Genomic DNA, 25,119 nt, shown 5'->3' with positions numbered 1-25,119 from the left:
GTTTCGCCGTCAGGCACCCGCGGGGCGCCCCTCCATGGCGCCGGCAGGGCGGGCGCGGCGGGCGGCGCGGCGGGGTCCTGGCGGCGTGCGGGGCGGCTGCGGGTTGCCGGGGGGACGCGGCACGGCGGCGGCTCCGTGATGAGCGGCAAGGAAGGTGATGTCCCCTTCCCACTCCACCCCACCCCACCCCACCCTCAGGAGACCGAGGCGTGAGGAGCTGGAGCTGGCGGAAGCGGGGGGAGGCCCCGCGGCTGGAAGGGGACGGGGGTGTGGAGCCTCTGCCGTGCCCAGCGGTGCCCTTCGACTGTGCCGTGAAACTCGCACGGGAAGAGGCCGCTCCTTCACGGGTGTCACTGGCCTTTTCTTCGTGGGTGCCCTGCCTTCCCGCTGGGGCTGTGCGGGTGCGCCAGAGAGCGTGGCTATAGGGGTCTGTATCCCTGGGGGTGGAAAAGCGGATGCCACAGAGGGAAGCTGAGTGTGTGAGGCCTGTAAAGCACTTGTGCTAACTGTTCAGTATAGTGTGTGTATATATATAGGTATAAAATATTATGTATACAGCATAATATATATGTGAAATACATATTTTTCACAGCTTGCTCTGCCGTCTCTGTGTTGGTTTAGCCCTGGCAGTCACAGAATCAGAGTCACAGAATGGGTCAGGCTGGAAGGGACCACGGGGGGGTCATTTGGTCCCACCTCCCTGCTCAGGCAGGGTCACCCTAGAGCACAGGATTGTGTCCAGATGATTCTTGAACGTCTCCAGTGAGGGAGACTCCACAACCTCTCAGGACGACCTGTTCCAGTGCTTGGTCACCTGCACAGTGAAGCTCTCCCGCGTAGTCAGGAAGAATGGAACTTCCTGTGCATTGATTTCTGCCTGTTGCCTCTTGTCCTATTGCTTGGTACTACTGAGAATCACACAGACCTCCCTTCAGCACTCTTTCAGGGGGTGCATTTAATGTTTTCAACTGCTATAGGAAAAGCAAAACACTGAACTCATGCCCAGCATAAAAGAAAGAAAAAAATATTTTCAGTTTCCTCTTTAAGAACACCCACTTCTTGTTTTGGTGTGGGATAATAAACAATTAAGCGGAAGCATTCTAAAATCCAATGATCCCTTGGTTCTTCTTTTAAGGAAATTGAGAGAACTTTGCGTATTTAAAAGGTATGCCTGTATTCAAGTTTGCCAAATTTTTGGCTCTGTTAGGAACAGTGTCCAGCTGTCACCAAAAGGAGGGAGAGAGAGGAATGTCTGACACATGGGTGACACAATGAGTTAGTCCAAGGTGAAGGAAGGAAAAAAAGGAAGAAATAATGCAAGGTGTAAATCGGGAGTAAAACATAGTCCAAAAGAGGTGAGTTCTGGGTGTGGGTCTGAAAAGGAGAGTTAAGGAAGAGGCACACGAAGCAGTAGAAGTGAGCAGCTACATTCAGAGAAGAAACTGGTTAATGGGCAGAGTGTAAGGGCCTAAGAAGCTACACTGCAGGAGCTAAACCTATATACCTGAGTAGGGGTAGTCTGCTTAAATTGTGCCTTACTTCTTCACGTTGCTGAAGACCCGTGACATAAATCACAGATTTCCATGCAACCACTTGCTTACAGCAAGAAAACATAAAGGGTGTGAAGACCCAAAGACCTTACAAAAAAAAAAAAAAAAAAAAAAAAAGGCTTAGATTCCTGCCATGCTCACCCATTGAAATGGATTTCTTTTTTCTAATTTTCACTAGCAATGTGGTAGAAGAAGTAACATGATAATGTGAAACTGATGTCAGTTGATAATAAGGTTCATCCAGTTACCTTATTCTGTCCTGTAGAATATGATTGCAGTCAGGAATGCTCTGAAGACAGCATTCTGGTGCTCCTTTCGCTCTGGCAAAACTATTTTTTAATTTTTTTTTTTTTTTTTGTGTCTACTATTTAATAGGATCAGGTGGGTTCAGAAAACGAAAGCATGATAATTTTCCACATGGTCAAAGAAGAGAAGAAAAAGAGAATGTTAATCCACCTTCAGCTTTGATGACATCTTTTAAGTGTAAGTAAGCATTTGGAAAATCAGATTTTAAAAATGTGGTGTAGAAATTGCTAGGAAGTTATTAGTGAAATAAACCAGCTCTCTCCTAGGGAGAAGCTTGAAACTAATTGGACTCATACTCTGTACCTTTAGAGCTTAGTGTTCTGCATTTTGTGCAATGAAGTCCTGGGAGTGGGATTTTGCATAGCTCTGCCTGGTTCATGACTTGCTCCTGTTTCCATCCCACCTGCTGTTTCCCCTGCCCTCCTCACTTGTACTGAACCTGATGCTGAGCAAATTGCACAAGTGTTCAGCCAGGCAAAGGTGACTGTACCCTTTGGTGACAGAAAACTGTAGGATCTGCAGAGGTGTAATACAAAATCTGAGCCACAGGGGCAACAGGAGGAGATGGTGACCTTTGGGAAACTGAGGAGGCTCTGACCTTGGCTGTGATGCACAAATGACTAAGCTCCTGAAATATAAATCTGGATACATTGTTTTAAGAGTTGGTAGTTGTTTATACCTGCACTTTTTTAAAAAAAGACTTCAACTAACTAATACAGACCTTGATGTAGTCACTTTATTCACTTTTAATGCCTTTTAAATATTAACATCTATTTTAAGTCCTTTAAAAAGGCAGGTGTAAATGTCCCTTCTGCCAAATTGTTTTTATAGTATTTTTCACCAAACCAGATTTAAACTCCAGTAAATTTAAATTTCTCATTAGACAACCCCTAACAAAGCAAAGCTGACCTTCAGAAATGAGAAGCCTTGACTGAAGAAGGAAGGAGATTTGAGATGGGGACAGATTAATTCTTGTAAAATTTTCCCCATGCCACATATTTTTTATGAAGCTGAGAAGGGTAAAATATAAGCTGGCTGGCTGCTTTAGATGGTTAATATGTACTTCAATGTCATATAAATTCCTGGCTTTTTTAAAAATGGGTGTTTATATTTTTCTGTGTAAATCAGCTTGGCAGATGATTAACCACGACCCCTGAACTTTGCCTAGAGAAGCTGTGGCTGCCTCATCTCTGGAAGTGTTCAAGGCCGGGTTGGAGGGGGCTTTGAGCAACCTGATCTAGTGGAAAGTGTCCTTTTGGACTAGCTGATCTTTAAGGCTTCTTTCAACCAAACCACTCTGTCATTTATATTGAGTATTGTATATATACACTTGCTCTTGAATTGAGTAGAGCAGCTGTACGTTCAACTTTAATTTTTCACTGTCATGAATATCAGTTTGTCATAAAGTTACTACTACTTCCACTTCAAAACAGTTGTTTCCCTCCATTCTCATGAGATCCATTCATCCGTGTTTGGTTAATTTCAGAAAGAATTTAAGGGACATGGTTCCTTCAAAGTTTTTCAAAGATCCACTCTTTGTATTTATTGCAGAAGTGTTTAGTGCAATACAAAGTGCACCAAGTGCACTGCCCCAGATAAAGATACTGGTGGTCTTTGTCTCCATGTCAGGCACAAGCATTAGGAAAAGGTATGCTCCAGATGGTTTATAATTTAGCAAGTTGTGTAAGTGAACCAGATGTGCACTATTTCTGTGTATGTTGTGTGAATCTAAACAACTTAATCATAGAATCAGAGACTGTGCTAAGTTGGAATCAGGATGATTGAGTCCAACTCCTGGCCCTGTGCAGGACATCCCAAGAATCACACCATGTGCATGAGAGTATTGTCCAGTCATTTCTTGACCTCAGAGAGGATTGTTGCTGTGACCACTTCTGTTCCAGTGCCCAGTCACCCTCTGGGTGAAGAATCTTTCCTGATACCTAACCTAAATCTCCCCTGACCCAGCTTCAGGCTGCTTCCTTGTGTTCTGTCACTGGTCACCAGAGTGAAGAGATTGGTACATGTCCTTCTGCTTTCTTTCCCTCATCACCCTCTGTCTCCTCTTCTCCAGGCTGAACAGACTGATTGACCTCAGCTGCTGCTTATACAGCTTCCCCTCCAGACCCTTCACCATCCTCATTGCCCTCCTTTGGATGCTCTCTAAGATCTTAAGATCTTTTTAATATTGTTTTGCCCAAAAAGCACACACACAGTATTTGAGATGAGGCCATCCCAGTGCAGATCAGAGCAGGACAAATCCCCTCCCTTGCCCAGCTGGTGATGCTGTGCCTGATGCCCTCCAGGCCAGGGTTGGCGCTCCTGGCTGCCAGGGCACTGCTGGCTCATGTCCAACTTGCCATTGACTAAGACCCCTAGGTCCATTTCTGCAGCAGGGCTTGTCAGCCGCTCATTCCCTGGTCTGTACACTCAACCAGGTTTGCCTAGTTAATGTGTGGCCTTAAATGGGTGTACACATTTTGCTCTTTTTAATCCTTGAAAGAAAGATGTGCTTGAATTGATCTATTTGCACCAATGTTTCCCAAAAAAGTAATGAGAAATTGTCTTCTAAAATAGTCGTAAGAATCACAGAATGGTCTAATTAGTCAAAACCCAAGTAGTTACACCTGTTTTTTTTCAAGTATGTTTTACATATGACAGGTCAGTGATAAAGAGAGCGGATGCAACCTTGATTTGTAAGATTAAGGTTTAGTAAGTGTCATTTTTAATGGTCTGATTTAGCACCACCAAAATTATCAACAGAGTCTGAGTCTTTACTTTCAGTGCTAAATTATACATTACAGTGGAATGTGTGTAGGAAATGACTGTGTGGTTTTGCTGTGTTAGCTTGGAGAACCCCCAAGTTCTAATCCTTTGCAATTGTAGGCAATAGCAGAATACAGTAGGTTTTTTTGCATCTTGTTAGGCTAAACATTATTGTGTTTGTCTGATTTACTTTAGAATATAAACCACTTCAAAGTAGTCCCTAACAAGTTTAAAACCTAATATAAAGGTCTAAAAGCCACAACTATCCAGAAAATGTAGGGGGTGTTGCTAATATTGCAGATATTCAGAATAGTGAATTTCCCATTTACATTTGTAAATGGTCCTTGGAAATGTCATCTGTTTCATCCTATGAAGGGAAGTCACCCTTCCTCATTTCCTGTCACTATGATATGAGGGAAAATTTCTTGATGATAATTCAGGGATGGAATTGGCTCTCAGTATTTGCAAGAGACACATCAAAGAGATACGTATAAGAATTAAAAGATCAGTAGGAACATTTGTGACTTATATTAGAGTTTCAGAATAAGATTGGGAAGAACAGAACAAAATGAGAAGAACCAAGTTTTTACCAAGGCAATAAGAAATACAGAAATATTTTTTTTAGTGTCATATAAACCTCGCTTGCCAGCGAACTGCTATGGTTTTTTAAAGGTTGTTCACTTGTCAGACCCTTTAAAAATGTAACCTCTTGGTTTATTTTTGCATCTTCTTTCACAGACTTTGACACCTCAGACATATATATAGGAAATCTGTTAGATGTCTTGTAAGCATCTATTAGTGATTTATTTACTAAAATAATGGTGTCTAAAATGTTAATGGTATTTGTGAAATGTTTATAGTATTTGACTGTCCGAACCAGATACGCTTCCTCTCTTCTCTGTTTTTGTTGTAGTTAGAGAGAACTAACATCAGCAAGTCAGAAATCTTGTTTTAAGTAATTGATCTCACTTTTCTTTAGTATTTCTAATCCTTAGAGATATTAAAATACTCAACTTTTGGCCAAGTCTAGCTGGGATGTGAAATGCAACCTTTCTTATAACTAAACGGTGCATTTTGAACAGTATATGTGCCTTAGCCAGATGCTTTTTACTTGATTGGTTTAGGCACTGATGAATCTTAATAACAAATGATTGTAGGGTTTTAGTTTTCGATTTGTCTTGCTGAATTGGGATGAAATTTTCAGTCCGTTTCCAGAACAGCAGTGTTGTGGAATAGATTTTATTAGCAAATATTTTACCTTAAAAATTGTTTAGGTTGCTTTAAGGCATCATCTGGATTGATACCTACTTAAACCTGACTTATTAAACAAAGGTACCATTAATGATGAATTTTGCAGCTCTGGCAGGTGACAGGCAGTGATGGTGTCTGCAGCTATGCCCCATGCAGGGACTGCCCATCTTGGGGAAAGGTGCCCAGGGGCAAGGCTGGTGGGGTCTGTGAGGAGTTAGTGCAGCACAGGTGCTTTGCTCTTCCCCTGCACTGTGTTTGTGTGACAACTGAGTTTTGCTGTTGCGATTGACTCTGCAGCATTCCAGCTGGAGCTTGACACCAGGCACGATAAATACGAACGGCTCGTGAAACTCAGTCGGGATATAACGATTGAAAGCAAAAGAACGATATTTCTGCTCCACAGGTTCACCAGGTGAGTCACATTGAGTGTGAAAATGTTCACAGAAACCTACAGTCTGCCTTGCAGTGTTGTCTGTGAGTAACAGCTGCAGTGTTCTGTTGAGAGGAATTTAATTAACTTCCCATAAACGTCCTTTAGGGTGGATGCGAGCTAATGAATGCACACTCCAGTTAGAGAATTAAAAGGTGCTGGTTCAGGTTTCTGAGTTGGTTTATTTGGTTTATTAAACCAGTGTAAAGCAGTAGAGTGAGCAGCAGATGAGAGCCTTCCAGCTTTCAGCAAGCTGTGAGAGGGGTATGCACCCTTCCTTCAGGTTACTTGCTTGGGCAGTTCTGTCACCATTTTGGTTGTTGCACCCCCACCCGAGGTCATCAATGCAAATAGGAGGTGACCTGGAGTCTGTTTATGTAAATACTACAGCTGGATAGGCTTCTGTGTGAAGTTTTGCGCTTCCATATGTTTTGTGTTCTCATTAGCCTTCAAGCAATCTTTGGAAACCAGAGACAAACTAGAAGAGCAACAGGAAAATTTGAAGCTTTGCATAGCCTGCTGTATGAAGTGTTTGCTGTACATGACAAACACTGGTTTTGCATGTTATAACAGCTCTCCCTTTTACTTTTCTTTGTGATTTCATTTATCTTAATTTGCATTTTTTTACCTATGTTTATGGTGAATTAGTAACTATCTATAGTTGCAGTTATAAATGCAGATTATGAAGTTGCTTGCTCTTTAACTTGGTTTTCTTCTGCAAAGAAGGTACTGTGATAGTTCCAGTAACCTCTACAGCCTTGACTGTAAATAACTACTCCCACTGAAGGGCCTAGGTAGCTGGGAACTTGTGGAGGAAATAACAACAAAAAGAGCTCCTCATTACTCTGAATTTAGATTCCTGTTTTATAAGGCATTCGTGGTTTTGTGAGAATGGAAGTTTTCCATGCTGTATTTTGTATTTCCTTCTTCATTGCTTTTTGCAATTATTGTGGCTTTAATTTCAGTAAATTTTACTGTTTGCTTTTAAATGTTTTCTTGAGACCAATTAATCAGTAGTTCCTTAAAGAGACTGTAAACTAATATACCATGTGGATTATTTGGGCTCAAGGGAGGAGAAAGTTTAAAGGAAATTAGATAAACTAAGCTTTAAATGCCAAGTATATGTTGTGGTTGTGAATCAGATATTTCAGCTGTTCCTGAACAGCATAATCCATAACTACTTCCTTAAAAAAAAAAAAATCACATGTAGAAGTACATAATGTATTGTATTTTGCAATACTGTCAAGTATTGCAAAATATTAATTTTTTGAAGAAGTTGAAGGACTTCTGTAAATACTGCTAGTTTACTGAAATATTTTTGAAGCCTTTGTATGTGTTTCTCCTTTTTCTTACTTAAACAATAATCATGACTCTAGTTTGGAATAAGCATCATGCTACCAGAACCCTGACTGGTTGATTATTTTCTTGGTAAGAACCTACAGAATTTCAGAATCTGCAATAGGTATCTGTGAAAGTTAAACTGTTTCTCATTCTAGTATCAGTTTTGCTTTTTCTTGAAGCCAGTAAAAATGTATTGATTAGTAAAAGAAAAAGTGCAATGTTTTTTAACTGTTTGTTCATGCTGGAAACTGCTCTTTCAGTTTCTGTTTTATGACTGCAGTGCTCCCAATGGGGAAGAAATACTAAGTGAATCTGAAGTCAAGCTAGATGCTGTCCGACAGAAGATCAAGCAGGTTGCACAAGAACTGATTGGAGAAGACATGTATCAGTTCCACAGAGCTATATCTCCAGGTAAATAATTTAAAACAAGGAAAAGTGTGCAGTTTTGAACTAAGCTTATTTTTTTCTTTATGTAGCAATACTTCCTCTTCATACTGCAGGTCTGAATTTGTTACATTTCTGTGGTTATAAATCAGGACTCAGGCTGGTCTTTATTACTAGCAAAGTTAGCTCTGGTATTAGAGAAGCTATTGTCCTACAGTTTCATTGCAGTTTAAAGAAAAATGTAAATGGGAGTCTATAACTGGAATAATTTGAACCCTGCCCTAAACTGAAGTTGGGAGTATTTCTCACAAATGCACTAGCTGTTCTTCTCTGACTGAGAGGAATATATGTAGCACACTCATTTGCCCCTCCTGAAGGGTTACAGTTTCTAAGAGGAGAGTAGGAGCAACTGTATTGTGAAATTATCCATTTTTGAGTGATAAAGTGATTTCGAGTTGATAAAGTTAATGAATTTAAATCCTTAGTTTAGCATTTTCTTGCTTCTAGACTCAAAATGTGCTTCTGCCTCTCTGTTACAAGTATTAAACCAGTTTGTGTGTTTCAGTCGCATCTTTTTCTGCTCCTCTCTGTAAACAGCAGTCTTTGCCAACATTCTTGAGATACTAAATACCAGTTTGTTCATGACTCTTGCTGTCAAACCATATTTCTTCGCTGACTCCTTGCTGACAATCTGAATATTACCTAAAATTGGTATGCTTGGTTGTGGTAACACATGAGTAAAATATGTAACTGCTTCTTTGACATTTTAGTCATGGTATAGAAGTGTCTTGTGTTTATCAATCTCATTTTAAACATTTTGGAATTGTGTATATCTTTCCTTGTTTAGGCAAAACTTCTTCATCTGATGAGAGCTGAAGATTTGCCCTGAATTATTTAATTGTTTAAAAATGTCCATAAGATTGATATGATAAACCAGCAGCAATATGTGTCTGTAATTTACAAGACAAACAATGCTCAAGGTAACTTGTGCTTATGTCTTACACAAACTTTGGTGTAAGAGTGACATAGGTCTTGAGTCTCAGTTTAGCAATTTGGAACCGGAAGGAGTGTGCCCTGATAATTTTCAATGGCTCTGATTAATTCCACAGTCCTTACCTGTGATGCATTGGGTTGCTCAAATTAGATATAAATAGTTTTTCTTAGAACCACTTAATCTGTATACGTCTTGCTGCTATTTATAGCCAAGTACTGTAGTGACACAATGGAAAGAGATAATTCAAAATGCTGACACTACAGATGAACTTAAACTGTGAACAATACTATTTAAAGTGTATTATGAGTATCTTAACACATTAAAAATGTCTTTTGATTTTCATTTTAACTACTGCTTATAAAAGCTGAGAATCCTTGCATTCAGTTTTATGAACAAAAGTTTTCGAAAGCTTCATTGTGACCTGTAAAGTTTGTTTGAATAACCCCTGAAGTTTGTAGTCCCACATGAGTCATGTAACGCTGTGTATAGAACAGCAGTTTGAGGTCTGCTGCTTCATGGATCTTTGTAAGACTGCTTGGTGCAAGCCATCAGCCATGCCATGTGAGTCAGATTCTCACAGGGTAACCACTAACTCTGCACCAGCTGCCTCACCTGAATTGTCTCTGTTTTGTTTGATATGTGTCTTTGTGGCAGTAAATTCAAAGAGGCTTACCTGCCTCTAGTTCTACTGAGAAGCAGTTGGCCTGGAATTAGATTCACTCATCTCACACATAAGAAAGTATACCTACATAGCAGACATGTGGAAAGTTACTGCACAATAACTTCTGTGTGTGCCCATGTTCTTATAAAACAATTGAGCAAACCTGATGCCAGTTTTCTATATCCAGATTCTCTCCTCATAGTAAAAAAAATTAGTTTTTGTTTCTTTAAAAAAATACATATTTTCAGAAATCAGAAGTTAAATTTCTTTTTTATGTGAAAGATACCCAAACTTAAGCTAGCTATAGCTAGCTGAAATCTGAAAATAAAGAAGTTAATGAAAGAAAAAGTACTGCTTAGCTTTGCTTTGTGTATTTGGTAAATACACACTGTCAGCTACGCTGATTTTGCTTCATAATTTATTTCTGACTTGCATAAAGGTACTCATTAATACCAGAATAGACCTGAATAAACTGTTTAGAAAACAACTGCAAGTATTCTGTCAGGAATAATTCAGAATTTTTAATAGTTTTTTCCAGTGTTGTAAATCTCAACCTCTTAAAATGACTAAGATGTATTTGTCCATTTTAGAGCAGGATGAGTTACTCTAGGGGAGGTTAGTAGTAGTAGTTAGCAGAGGAAGTTAGAGACCTGATGCATGTGTATGATGACTCAATACCTCCACAGTTGCAAAATATTTGGAACAGAATAGGCAAATTCAGATGGAAAGAACCTACAGTGATCATCCAATGGCTCTGCCTGACCACTTCAAGGCTGACCAAAAGTCAAAAAAAGTTGTTACGAGCATTGTCCAAATGCTTCCTCTAAACACTGACAGGCTTGGGGCATCAACCACCTCTCTAGGAAGCCTGTTCCTGTGTTTGACCACCTTTTCAAAAGAAATACTCCTACTTAATGCAGCTTAGAGACATTCCCACATATCCTGTCACTGGATGGCACAGGAGATCAGCACCACCATCTCCACTTCTCCTCCTCAGGAACCTATAGAGAGCAATGAAGTTGTTCCTCAGCCTTGTCCTCTCCAAACTACACAAGCCCAAAATCCTTAACTGCTCCTTATAGGATATTCCTTCCAACCATTTCACCAGCTTTTTTGCCCTCCTCTGGATGCCTTCAGGAACCTTCACATCCTTTTTAAATAGTGACACCCAGAACTGCACACAGTTGCATGTATGGTAGCACATCCTTAATGCTTACACAGGACTTGGGGTGAGATTGTCATAGAATTAAAGAATTTTCTTACTACACTCTTAAGAAAACTTAAGAGAATTAATCTTACTGACCTCTTGAGGTAAAAAGAAAGGAAGGCAATAAGGTATTAGTGTGCTAAATAAGGGAGAGAAGAAGTAGACTCTGCTATCTTTCCAGCAGTCGGGTGTGGAATCTCTCAAATACCTGAACTTTGCAGGTTTTTTGGACAGAACTAAAGGATAGAAATACACAGCCCCCCAATGCATATCTGAAGTTAGAACTGGAAATGGCTGTACTTTTACTTTTTCCCTCTCTTCAGTTGAGATAAATGGTGAATCTGTGCACTCCCATCAGATGTATAATACTTGGCCCTAAGATCTTCCTGTTGTTTCTATAATTAGGTATTTGTGCCTCATTAAGAAGACTGTTTATAAAATACAACTGAAATAAGTTGCCTTCATTCTATTTTGATAGATCATCCACATGATCTACTTATGTTCTAGCTCTTCTACATATGCTCCTCTGCAAGGAAAGTTTGTGCCTGCTGTTGCCCATAGTGCATGTTTAGTAAGGGAGTGTTAGAATATACCTGTGTGTCACTGGGAAGACACGGAATGCTTTTAGGCATTGTGCAAATGAGTTTGTGTGCATAACAAGGATAAAATGCTAACTTTCAGCCAGACCTTTACTCTTACCTTCGTTAAATCCTCTTCTCTCCAGTTAGTCATTGGGATGGCAAAAAAGGGAATATGCAGGCTTCAAGACATGCAGATCTTGATTGTGCTGAAGCTGAGATCAAGGAGGTGTCAGAGATGTGAAGATGCCTGATGTCAGCATTATGAAGCTGAGATAGAAAACCTAGAAACAGGAAGAATGAAGGGACAATTAGATGAAGAGCAGCTGGGAGAGGGAATGCTTTATTCCACCTGCCCACCACTGTTTATGAAGAACTGTAATTGGGACGTGAAAAGTGATAAGAGTTAAGAACGTTGCTTTTAGTTTTGGTTTTGAGATTAGTGTTCTTTAATTGTTGCTTTGCTTTTTTTCAGTGGAAAAAGCTTGCATATCTTTGAAAATAATGTAGCTAAGAAAAGTGCTAGATCTTTGTCTTTATATATTTCCTAGGGCTGTAAGTCTTGACCTTCCTTTAACCTAGTTTTCAACCTGATTTTGTATTTTAAAGAAATTCTGGAGAACTAGTTAAAAAGCTTTTTATGAACAAAAACATTGCCATTAAACTGCTTTTTTCTTCCAAAAAGAATAAAGAAACGCTTATGTCCCATATCTCAAAAGCAGCATGTCTAATTAACCTCAAACTTCCTAAAAATATTCTCCTTTGTCTTGAAACCAAACATGAAACATCCTCCTGTTCCCCACCCTACCTCTCACAGAAGGAGTAAAAGGGTTCAAAATTGGGCTTATAATGGAAACCACTGTAGCAGCCTTAACTGTGGAATCATGATTGTCTGCATAATAAAGCTGCCTAATGCATATTTTATCCAGTATAATAACTGTTAGCCTATAAATAGAAGAATGCTATGAGTATTATGCTTGGGAATATTGTTTGCCACTTGTAATTGTTAAGTGCTTTTTTTGGGGTTACTCCAAGCAGTTGTTCTTTTGACTTGAAGATAAAACAATTCTGGCAGAGCACTAAAGGAGTTTCGTGCTTTCCCTCATTAAGAATAGTGCTAATGGCACGCAGGACGTTTCCCCAAAGGACACTTGCATGAGCTCAAACACTGAGTATAGCACTAATTGAACAACAACAAAAACTGATGACTGTTTTCTACACGTTTCTTAACAGTACAGATTGTCCCAGGGGATGATTAAACAAGCAAACAAAGAGATACTGAAATAATGAAGTCTTTTTTTAATGCAGAGCTCTTCATTTGTTATGTTAGAATGTTCTGCTTTGTTGATATTTTTAAAGCTTTACTATTTGTAATATAGAATTCCTGCTCCTTTGGCCCACTTTGCAGTGTATACCTTATATATCCTGTGAGGAAATATGTACTCTTTCTTTAAAATTGTTGAGAGTCATTATGTAAGAAAAGGACTGAAAAAGATTGTATGGATTTATGAAAGGAAGGAAGACATTTTTCAGGATTTTTTATTTGTATATACATATGTGTTTGAGTATTTTTATATATATATTTAACTCTCAACTGCTGAGGAAAATATCAACCATATACAGAAAAGATCGGTACGGAACTCCATGACAAGAAATAAATGCTCTGCAACATGTGTAGGGTCCTACACTTTGGCTGCACCCCATGCAGTGCTGCAGGCGGGGGGAAGAGCAACTGGAAAACTGCCTGCTGGAAAAGGACCTGGGGTTTCTGGTCTACAGCAGCTGAACATGATCCTCCAGTACATGCCCAGGTGACCAAGAAAGCTAGTGGCATCTTGACCTCTATCACCAACAGTGTGGCCAGCAGGACCAGAACAGTGATTGTCCCCCTGTATTCAGCACTGGCTGCACCTCAGGTTCTGTGTCCAGTTTTGGACCCATCACTAGAAAGACGCCGAGGTGCTGGAACATGTCCAGAGAAGGACAATGGGGCAAGTGAAGGGTTTGGAGCACAAATCTGCTGAGGAGTGGCTGAAGGAGCTGGAGATTTAGCCTGGAGAAGAGGAGGCTCAGGAAGGACCTCATTGCACTTTACAACTGCCTGAAAGGAGAGTGTAACCAGGTGGGGGGTGGTCTCTTCTCCAATGTAACAAAAAATAGGACATGAGGAAATGGCCTCAAGTCACTCTAGGAGAGATTTATATACTATATTAAGAAGAATTTAATAATGGCAAGGGTTGTCAAGCATTGGAACTGGCTGCCCAGGAGAGTGACGGAGTCACCATCCCTAGAGGTATTTAAAAGACATATAGATGTGGCCCTTAGAGACATGGTTTAGTGCTGGACTTGGCAGTGTTGGGTTACTGGTTGGAGTCAGTTAATCCTAAAAGTCTTTTCCAACCTGAAAAATTCTATGTTTCTATGTTAGGATGTATGTAATTATTCAGAGCCTGTTCTGAACCTTCTCTACAGAAATGCAAAACTTGTGTACTGCAGAGGGAAAATTAAGGACTGCTCGATAAGGTGGCACTGTGTGGGATTGAATTGGAGTACCTTTTCAGCATGACTTTGTTAAATGAAATCTCTAGCTGTTTGAGGACTTTACTCAGTTTTTTGTCCCTTAAGACAAAATATTGAATGGGGAGCCCATAATTCTTCTGGAGCTTAAGTGGAGTGACATAGGGTGATGATGGTAGATGCAAGTGGAGCACTGTTTGCTGACCTTTGCTGTGTGCCTGTGCTTGCAGCAGTGGCGAGTGGAGTGCTGTGCACAGGGAAGCTCATTAGCTGTTTATCATGTCTGCACTTGCTCTCAATAGGATTAGATGACGGGGCTGTAAAATGTCAGCACCTTGTCAAAACTATTGCTCTGTGACTGCTTCTGATGATGATGATGCAGGAAATTCTGTGTAAAAGTTCAGCACTGACACAGTCTAACACATCATTTATTTTGTGCAGGCACTATGTGTGTTCTGAGAGATTGATATAATGGAGCTTATTTCTGTCTCCTGCCTTGTGCCGTTTAGAGTCATTTTAGGCATGTAATATATTGCAACAAACTGTATTGCTCGATTGGACCAGGCCATTTAAGTCTGTGTGGATAAAAGGAAATACTTCAGTGGCACTAGAATGCCACTTTCTAACTGCCACCAGACGGGATGCTGTAAGAAATGCTATGGAGATGAGTGGGGTCTGTCCAAGCAGGCCAACTTTAGATTACTGATGATTTAAGTAACAACATTTTTTGGGATATTGTATGAAGGATTTTAATTAGAATGCAAACTAAAAGAACCATCTGCGTAATGATTTCTGTGTTTACTTGGCTTGTTTTAGTTTTTTTTTTCCTTAACTTTTTAACTCAAAATATGGAAATAACATACTCAGATTGTTCTACCTTTGTAAACGCACATGTATTTCTGAAATAATATCAAGGTACATAATATCAAGAATGTAGTATCAATGTACTGTTCCGCACATCAGGAACAGCGTAAGTAGAACACCTGTTTTTTTTATTGAGAAAGCTTAAAAACTATAATTAAAATAGATGGCATATTTAATTTTATGTTCATAATAGAAAGGAAAAGCTTTGTACTGCAGGAGAAAGGTATCACAAATTGTAAATGTTTCACCCGGGATAAGACCTAAATGCACCTAAAACTTGAAAGGAAAGCTGGCCATGAAGGAAGCAATCAGGTTTATGCAAGATGGTGGGAAAACACAGTAACACAGGAACAGGATGTGACTGAAGAATTAGTCTCTTGCTGTTGTAGGTGAGGGGTAAAATTCCAGAAATGGAAACAAAGTTTCCTGATTATACTGGAAAATTAATAGAATTTGCAGTGAATAATCCTATGGTTATCAGATGCAATTGTGTTAATTTCTTTCTTTCTGTTTTGTTATTTTCTGTGTTTCTCTGTCTCATATCCCTGCTTGGTCAAACTGGTTTGGTTTTTTTTTCATTCTGCAAGTTGCCTATTTGAAATTTGATACCTTCAGTTTGTTGCATTTTGCTGCCCTTTTATTATTTTTGGTTCATGCCTTTTTCCTAGGTTCTTCTAAGGAAAAGGAAAAAACAGCGACTGCAAACCCTCTCACTTTGTATTTTCTGCTGCAGGTTTTATATGTCCATATACAAAAATGAAAACAAACCTTCAAACATGAATGCAAATTCTGACAAATCTGCAAATGAACAAACTAGGCATGCACTATGCGAGAATTGATTATTAGCTTATCCCTGAATGAGATGTAAATTCAGCAGGAGCCGTTCAGAGCAGCAGAAGTCCCTAAGAGAAGCCATGTAGAGTCTTTTGAAGATGTATGCTGTGGGTCAGCATGATCACAACGATTGTCCTTTCCTGCTTCTAACTTAAGACCTAACTGTCCTAAAGTCCTGCTGTACTAATGTGACAAATACTGCTGTTACTCACATGAGAACCTGAAACTAGTGACATTGTTTGTCTTTTAATTCAGTTTGGTAGCTGGCAAATGGAGGAGACCTTGTTGTCTGGCTCAGGAATTTTTTTCAACCCTGCAGCTATTGACATTAGTGATTCACAGACCAGATCTCTCCAGCCTTTGCAGGAACCAAGTGCAGCTGGAGCATAAGAGAAGTTATAAAAAAATATGAAGCTTTTTTGTTTGTTTATTTAAAATCACACAGGAGAATGTGTCCTAGAGGAACTCCATTCCAAGAAGTGATGGGGATAGCACATCATGGTTTGATTTTTGTTTTGCAGTCATGTGGGGAGAAATAGAGGTTGGCAAGTAGTGAAGTACCTTTGTGCCATCTCACAGATCTGTGTTTATGAGGAGAAATGGCCACTATTGGTTCTTCTGACATGCTTGTATTGCATGGAAACCACATCACCTTAAGAAGAACTTTCACTGTGTTTTGAACTGCAGAAGCTGTGTTGTGTTAGCTGCTCTTTCTTCTTTGATCATTGAACATCCTGGCTGAGTCAGAGCTTCCTTTCTTTGGTATCTTGAACACTTGCCCTCAAGGCTGCCAGTAGTGTAAAATTTGCTGTCTGACTGAATGACTTTTAAAACTCTGTATTAATGATGAAGGCAGTTGAGGGTAGTCAAAGAGGCCAGGAAGACTTGTCACAGGAATAGTTTTTTTAAGAATGCATGTAAAACATTGGGTTCTCTTCATAATTACTACATTTGAGGCTCATGAGTTGGAATAAAACTCCAAACTTCAGAACAAAAACTTTATATACAAAAGTAAGCATGGTACATCTGTCAGGTCTCCAAGTGGAAGCAAATAAAAAGTTTGTTAATTTCTCACCCACAATTATTCACCTGCAAAAAGGCCTATCATTTGTCATATGTCTATGTGTTTTTAATAGCAATCTAAAAAAGGCTTGATTCCCTGCTCTCTGCAATGAGAGATTAAAATATCGTTTGCAGTTCTTTGAAGGGTTTTTGTGCCTGTTTGGAGAAATAATTTAACTCTCACAGGCACCTGTCTGATAGAGAACTTGTATTTGTTGCTGGGGTTTTGGGGAAAACTGACTAATCTTGGTATTGCCTTTTCCCCTGAAATGGTATTACCTTTTCCCCTGAAGTGTCTATTCAACTTAAAACAAAGTGCAAACTTCAGTATCTGCAATACATCACTTCCACACATGCAGCTAGAAGAGAACAGAACTTTTTGGTGGTTGTGGATGTGTCAAGTAGCAATTGACTAATGAACAAAGCATTCAGGGCTTTACAGAAGAAATTTACATTATTTTAGTTATTGATATAATAGTAAACCTACTCAGCTTTTGAATTATTACTGAGAGAATAGAAACATGTGTTTTTCCAAATATGTAAGCTCATATAGACCTTTGTTCTAGTACTTTTATTTGTATTTATTAGTTAGTACTGTTTTATAAAATCCCTCTGTGACTGGAATTACTCTTTTAAACCACTTTCACAACAGGATGTCCAGAGCATTCCTGTCTGTGAGGAGAGCTGGCTTTAGCCTCTTTCTGTGTATGTTATGAAATTAACCTTTGATTTCATGCTAACAATCAACAATATGGTTTGATTGTTTCATAGCCTCAGTTTAAGTTTAATTACTTAAGTTTTTACTCCTTATGTCCAGAAAAAGACCTCTGAATCTTAGGAATCATTGTTAAGTATGTAGAGAACTTTAAAGGAATAGATTAAGGTGTGAATTATCAGTTTCATCTTAATAGGACAGACACTGGATTTAGTTTTTGTATTAATACTTCTAAACTTATTGTGTGTGCTTGTTTCACTTGATGTTGTACCTGGCTAATTGTTTGCTTATTTCACTCATTCTCCCCTTTATTCATCCATATGCTTCTAGAAACAAGTTCTTTTAGTTTACCATGCTCCCTGTATTCTGTATAATTATTTCTCTGTTTGGGATTTCCACAAGAATATTACTTTTTTTTTCCTGGATTATGGTGGGGATTTCTGTGTTTTGGTGGTGGATTTTTTATTTGTTGTTGTTTTCTTTGGTTTTTGAGGGGAGGAGAAAGAAGGGATGTTTTTCTCTGTTTGGTTTTTTTTTTTTTAATGACAGTGTACCTTGACAGCCTAAACATGAGGATAAGATAGAGCCTTGTCGGTGCTGTTTTGGTTTTGTAACAAATCAGCAAGTGGTTAATTTCACATGACTCGCCCTGTAAATAATGTGCCCCACCCTTCATGCAGTGATCCTGGAAGAAGCTTGCTGGGTGTATCTTCCTACCATCTTTCTAGTGGCTGCTCTTGGCCTGTGATTCCTGCTGCATGGCTTGGGGGAGGAGCTGGTTGAGAGAGCACAGGCTTGTGTCCATCTGCTTGTGTCCTCAGCACAAGCTCCATCAGCACAGGCTCCTCTCTAAACAAAAAGATATAGAGAAACAGGACGAAGGATGAAAGAAAATGAGTTTAGGAAGAAATAGGGAGAGAAGCAGCTTATTTGGGAAGATGGCAGGTGGCACTGGCATTGCTAACCTTAACAACCAAGAAGCATGAAATCCTTTTGAACCTGTTTTGTAACTGTTGAACCGAGATTTATAGAAGGAAATGAAGTAAACAAAATTTCAGGAGGAAACTTTCGCCTCTTATTTGATCTGCCATTCTGGGTTGAACCTTCCATGCATGCATGGATGTGTGGTGGAATTAGATTCTGTTTACCCTAATATGACTCCTGCAATTAAGTAATTTCAATTATTTATTCATTCTTTAAATAGAACTAGCTTTTCCTCTGTCTTATGCATTTGTTTGACTCTTGGATTGAGTGCTCCAATTACTTGTTAAGATTATTTTTTCATTTAAGAAACCTAATTTCTTGCTAAGTTTCTTAGGGAAACTGCTTTTTCTTATTCTCAGAAACTGCTTTTCTTATTCTCAGATCTTGCATATGTGGTTAAGGAAAAAGGTTTTGAATATCAGCTGGCAAAAAGTGCTCAAATTTTCAGGCAGAAAAATCTTTATTTCTAGATGCATGCTAAGAAGATATCTCAATGTAGCTCTTTAGTTCTTATGCAGAAAATAAATGTTTAAAACATAGAAGGGAGCTGCTATACTGGGTCACTGTCACTTGTCTAGTATAAGCTGTTTGTAGAGAATAAATGTAATAAAATAAGCAATTAATTTTTTTACCTTACATCTGTAATTTTAAGATGTGCTAGTAAAAATAATACAGTGTTTTTAATTGGTATTTTTGTCCTTGTACTACAAAAAAACCCAAACCCATAAAAGGCAGTCTTAGAAACTATTCCATTACTGGCAGCTCAATCCATAAATAAGCTAATTTTGGAATAAATCCAAAACAAGAGCATAAGGGGAAAGGTATTGTTGGATGGTGTAGTGAAATGGGATGGAGTTTTTCACCTTGGGAATTATTTGCTGAAAATAGCGGATGTCCTACCATTAAACTAAAACATAACATGTTTAAACATCCTTCTACCTGCACATGGAAATACCTTATTTCAAGGTCTTGGCTCATTGAAATGTCATATTGTAGCTACTTCTGGAAGAAGGACTTGTTAAAAAAAAAGAAGAAAAAGTAAAATATTAATGTTTTTTGCAAAGTAGTCATGAACAGGATTTGTTATCAGTCCATTTGTGATGGTAACTTTAATTGAGTTTTGTAAGGCTTACTAAATAGTGGGAGACAGATTCCCTAATTGTGAGAAGGTGACAGTAAATGGCAAACAGACTGTGTGCAACATTCATATGGTCGTGTTAAACAAAAGGAAGGAGCACAAGGCTGGAACATGTCAGCTAGTGTGGGATGGCAGGAGGAAGCAACGAGCTATGTGTGTACATACATATAAATATGCCCACATTAAAAAGTACATAAAGATAAAAGAACAGAGGAGCCAAACACTTAAAATGGAAAAGGACAAAATGTTTATGAAGTAGTAAAGTGGAGTGATTTGAAAGTGGGATATCTGACTGATCGAGAAAACTGTGTACCAAAAGGTTTGAGGGCTGATTTGATCTCTCTGAGAGCTGTGGAAAGTTGATTCTTCATATGTGATAGTCTTCTCCCTAGATAGCAGAGGGAGATTCTCACAGATGTTGTCATGTTGAGTGCTACTGTATCTAGTAGCTTACAGCTTATCCACAGAAAAAGCCAAAATGTCGTAATAGATTACTGGTCCTGTTACATCAGAAGGTAAGTCAGGGAAAGAGTGAGTGATGAAATCTACCTCTCTGCAGCTTCTGAAGTTATTTATCTTAAAAGATCCTGAGCAGCTTTTATCTACTGTTCTTCTATTGCTTGTGCCCAGAATGCTTTACCTGAATTCTGTTGATTAAATTATGGTGTTTAATTGGCCTTGCCAGCTCCTTGTTTGTGTTCTGGTTTGTGAACAGCAGTGTTGAGTGTGAGTTTGGTTGCTGCACATTTATTCTGCTTTTCTCAGTGCTGCTGTAGAGTACTATAAAGGAATTGCCATTCTGAGTTGCTTCTGCTCAAATACATATTTAAAAGGAAAAAAAAAATGTGGGTCACTTATCATGCTGTTGTGATAGTAACGTGGAAAGCCTCCTACCCCTTGAGGTTATCTTTAGTTTTTTGGGGTATTTCTACACTCATCTGTTATTCAAATCTGTGTTCTTTTCTTTTTGATTTAGACTATTTCTTTGATCCAAGTGAAGTCTAAATTTGCTTCTTCCTGCATGTTTCTGTAAGCTGAGGTCCTGGCACTCTACAGGTCAGTTGAGGGTATTAAGATTATTCTAATGGAAACAGGCCTCTTCTTCTGGTGTCCTTGGTTACATCCTCATTTACTTACTGACAAAACTATTGTCTAATCCTGGCCCTCTTGCAGCATGATACCTGTTAGCGTCTCTTGAAGTGAAGTCATCCCCTTAAAATGGCTCAGAATATCTCTGCTAGAACCATCTCTGTCATGTGTCTGTTCCTTTAATGTCCTCTTTGGGCATTCTCTGTTCATGGGTCAGATATACACAGGCATTGACTTTGTCTCTGCAACTTTTTTTAGCTTAGTACTGCTGTGGCTGTTTGTTCCAGCTTTGTTTCTGCCTTTTTTTCCACCAACAGTGCCAGCTTCAGCTTTCTGCTTATGAACTTTTCTCACATGCTTCTCCCAAATCTGCTTTCTGCACATGAAGATAAACTGACAACCTGTGAAATCTCTGTCTGAACATTCAGACTTCCTTTTTAGATCTCACCTTTGTTGTAATGCATAATAAAACCACCATCTGCTAAGTAGGTAGTGAGAGAGAATCATGGCAGGTAGCTGTAGATGGCATACAAATCTGGTGCAAGCTACATTTGTTATCCCATCCTTTATTCCCTTTCCAACACACCAACTCCTTTTGTCCCCCTGCATGCCTTAATTTTAGAGTGTAAGTTCTGTTGGACAGAGCAGTTACTAATATAGTCATAGAATCACAGAACAGTTAGGATTGGAAGGGACCTCTAGAGATGACCTAGTCCAACCCTTCTGCAAAAGCAGGATCACCTATTGCTCTTCTTACTGGACATCACACTCCTGTCTGGTTTGTTTATTTGCTTATTTATTTATTTGGTCTGGAGTGATTTGTAACAACAGATGCTTTGTCTTGAATGTGAATTTCACCAAACCTGCGTATTTTAAGGAGCCCGATTCTCACAAAATGTAGAAGTAGGAAGTTTAGTTTTAAATGAGTATCTACTACAAGTCCTCCTGGGCAGGGTTGCTCTCGATGTGTTCATCCCACAGCCTGTGCTGATACTGGGGATCCCCTGACCCAGGTGCAGCACCTTGCACTTGGTCTTGTTAAACTGCATGGGATTCCCATGGACCCAACTTCTCAAGCTTGTCCTAGTCCCTCTGGATGCCATCCCATCCTTCAGGTGTGTCAACTGCACCACTCAGCTCAGTGTCATCTGCAAATTTGCTGAGGGTGCATTTGATCACTCAACTCTCTATGACATTGATGTAGACATTAAACTATACTGGTCCGAGTATGAGCCCTTGGGAACATTGTGGGGAGCTGGTCTTCAGTATGTTTCTGAGAATACCATGATGCTTTATATAGAAATTACAGAAGGTTCTGCATGAAAAATGCAGATGGAGTGAAAACTTGAACATGTTTGTCTGTGTGCTTGGTCTGACTTTCATGCTTCAGAAACATGCTATGTTAGATTGTTTCAGTGTTATTTCTGGATTATATTAATTTTCATTTTTTGCTGGTAACCTTCAAATGGTCTCACTTAAAAGATTTCTTAAAAAATAAATAATTGTGAGCATAGATTATTGCTGGAAAGTTTGAAGCATGAGCTTGTTTCTGCTGTTTTTGCAGGGCTTCAAGAATATGTTGAGGCAGTTTCGTTTCAGTATTTTATCAAAACACGATCTCTGATCAGTGTTGAAGAGATCAACAAACAACTAATATTTACAGCAGAAGACAGAGAAGAAACAACAAACATGGTAAAAGTTTTTCTTTTCTCAATTGACAAACATCTTTCTGGGATGGAAATGCAGCGATAAGGCTTAGTCACATTTTTGGCATCTGATTAATTAAGGCCAGTTAGTGGAGTGGGATTAGATAGACATGTGGGCTTTGACTTACTTGTTCAAAACATGCCTTTTATTCTGATAAGTAGTAAACTAAATCCGTGGGATACAAGTTTATAAATTTCACATCCTTTTTATTCAGAGCAAACTGAACTCTTTCTGATACGGCGAAAGATCCAAGACAATTAAATACTAGCTAACAAGTGTAGCAGAGGGATTTTTAGTGCCTGGGGCTGTCTCTAAGACCTTCTGGTGTATACTGGTGTTGCAGAAGTTGGAGGACACAAACAAATCCAAGGCAGGATGAACTCCATGACTGAAATCTTATTGCTGGTATTGATCTAGTCACTAGAGACAGTGTATTTGCCTTGTAGCATATGTTTTAGCTGCATCATTTGTAACTCTTCTGGAGCTGATTACTTTCAGAGGACAAGCTTGTGTCCCATCATACCTTAGCCTTAATACCATATCTTCTGTTTCTTGACTTGCCTGTACTCCTACCCTGCCCTAAATGGCTCACAGGGACAAACTACTGTCACCAAACACAATAAACTGGGTGCAGTTTGATTGTTGACAGAGGACAACAGTGATTTAGTAGCAACCTACAGAAGTGCACAAACAGTTGAGGTGCAGTGTACAGTAATGCTGCTTTACACAAATTCCTGAGTTTGCTTCTGCTGAAGAGATTCTACTGTAAAGCACTTCTCATTCTTTCTTTATTCTCTTGGTATTTGCAGGTATTTGCAGAGAAGCCTGGTTTTTAGCTTAAATTCACTTGTTTTTACCAGAGGTAACAACTATGAAGTTGTTAACCCCAGCATGCACACCTCTGACCAGATCTGTCAATTTGGGTAGATAGCATATTATGGGAACAAGTGAACAGAAAGAAACCTGCATTGTCTCCCACGTTACCAATATTCTGGCAATAAAAAGTATTGGAAACTTGGAGCAAACTCGTAACTTTGTAATGGGTTTGCTTCATGAAGATTTTTGTTTGTTATTTTAATAAACTCAGTTGATATAAAACAGATCTGAGAATACTATGGCTCCTTGTAGAGAATTTATTTTGAAATTCAAGATACTATTATGAAATTATATGTTTTCATAATGCAGACTATTTTTGACTGATTTGCTAAGTTTGGACTGACTATTTAGGAAAAAAATCTATCAGGCTGAGATCTGTCAGATGAAAGAAAACCCCAAACAACTGCAAGTAAATGTTGCTACAAAGATGTGATAATTCTGTTTGCAAATAGAGATGGTAGAGTTAGGGTATGTTTATCATACTTGCTAGAATGAAAATGACATCTCAAGTATAAATTACTTTCTTGTATGGAAGGAGATTAGTACTGGAAGGAGATTAGTACTTCTGAAATCAGACCATGTGGAAGTGCCATGCAATTTAATTTTCCAGAATGTTTTAAATTTCCAGTTATGTTAGATGAGTTAGCATGTAGTTGAACCATTACAGATGGCTTTCTCACACTTTTCTGTACTGGATTTTCTTCCATTCTGTCCCTAGACCTCCAGTTCCCATGATAAACAGCCCCATACGTGGAGCCTGAAGGTAACCCCTGTGGATTACCTGCTGGGAGTGGCTGATCTGACGGGAGAGCTGATGCGGCTGTGCATCAGCAGCGTTGGGAACGGGGACATAGACACGCCCTTCGAACTGAGCCAGTTCTTGCGTCAGATTTACGATGGGTTCACTTTCATTGGCAACACCGGACCTTACGAAGTCTCCAAGAAGCTCTATACCTTGAAACAGAGTCTGGCAAAAGTAGAGAATGCCTGCTACACATTAAAAGTACGGGGATCCGAAATCCCAAAGCACATGTTGGCTGATGTGTTCTCCACCAAAACGGAATTGATTGACCAAGAGGAGGGGCTTCCTTAAAATCAGGAAGCTCTTGCTACTCAGAAGAGAAGAGGACATAGAGAAAGCTCTGTAGTTATGGTTTGTGGGGTTTTGACCCTTCTCAAAGCTTTTTAGGTAGAGACATTTTTAGTTTTATCTATGAGAATGCTGTTTGCAGTGGTAATTTGTAACCAAAAATAATGTTCATGATGTGCAAGAGAAGAAATATTTGATTTTGGCCTCTTGCTATGGAATTTCCTGTATTGCTCCATTGTGTCTTCTTTCAGAATGACCAAAATTTCTACTGCACTCTACTCCAGTGACTGTCATTTTTGTGACCTCAAACTGTTGTTGGTACAAGTTTTCATCAAGCAGAGCAGTGGAAAAAAATGGTGAGGTGCTCTTATTTAGCATTATCCATAGGTTTCTGCTGACCCATTTTCTGAGTATTTGGGTTCTGTACTCATGTCACACTTAGAACAGTGCACCTGTGCGTAAGTGCATCCCTCAACTTGAGACTGGGGTGGTCTCAACAGTGCCATGTAATTCAAGTTTTCTCTGATTAGTGCTTTAAACTATGAAACTAAGTCAACTTTTTGCCAATTGATAATGAAGCTAATTGCACCAGGCAAATACTACTGTAACCTGTTATTTTGGGTCTCTGTCAAAACTGAGCTCCATTTGAGCTAATATTGGTACTTCACAGTCTTGAGATGAGCTAGGAAATCCACAGAAAATAATTGTGGAAAATATTGTTTTATATTTTTTGTAATACAGTTTAATGCAGAATCTGACATATTTCTGTTTGTAGACA

At 39.1% G+C, this 25,119-nt stretch overlaps 1 protein-coding gene and 1 long non-coding RNA gene across 3 annotated transcripts; one reads left to right on the top strand and one right to left on the bottom strand.

Moving 5' to 3' along the window:
* On the top strand, positions 1-25,119 carry TSNAX (translin associated factor X). Of its 2 annotated transcripts, none has more exons than XM_068185080.1 (6): positions 1-154; positions 1,926-2,033; positions 6,168-6,282; positions 7,922-8,052; positions 22,233-22,360; positions 23,970-25,119. In XM_068185080.1, exons 1-6 carry the CDS (start codon positions 139-141, stop codon positions 24,342-24,344), a joined length of 873 nt encoding a protein of 290 aa, XP_068041181.1. In that variant the 5' UTR covers positions 1-138; the 3' UTR covers positions 24,345-25,119. The 2 variants fall into 2 exon arrangements, with proteins under 2 accessions (XP_068041181.1, XP_068041182.1); XM_068185081.1 differs by lacking the exon at positions 1-154 and adding an exon at positions 751-1,165.
* On the bottom strand, positions 6,276-16,712 carry LOC137471065 (uncharacterized). Its single transcript, XR_010997390.1, has 3 exons — positions 15,893-16,712; positions 11,587-11,749; positions 6,276-6,778 (listed from the first exon to the last, which is right to left on the bottom strand). It is a non-coding gene; the product is annotated as an uncharacterized lncRNA (long non-coding RNA).

The sequence above is a fragment of the Anomalospiza imberbis genome, chromosome 3 (genome assembly GCF_031753505.1).
Source record: "Anomalospiza imberbis isolate Cuckoo-Finch-1a 21T00152 chromosome 3, ASM3175350v1, whole genome shotgun sequence".
In the NCBI taxonomy this organism is placed as follows: domain Eukaryota; kingdom Metazoa; phylum Chordata; class Aves; order Passeriformes; family Viduidae; genus Anomalospiza; species Anomalospiza imberbis.
The sequence above is the reverse complement of the archived record's forward strand: the minus strand, read 5'-3'. Positions and strand labels throughout refer to the sequence as shown.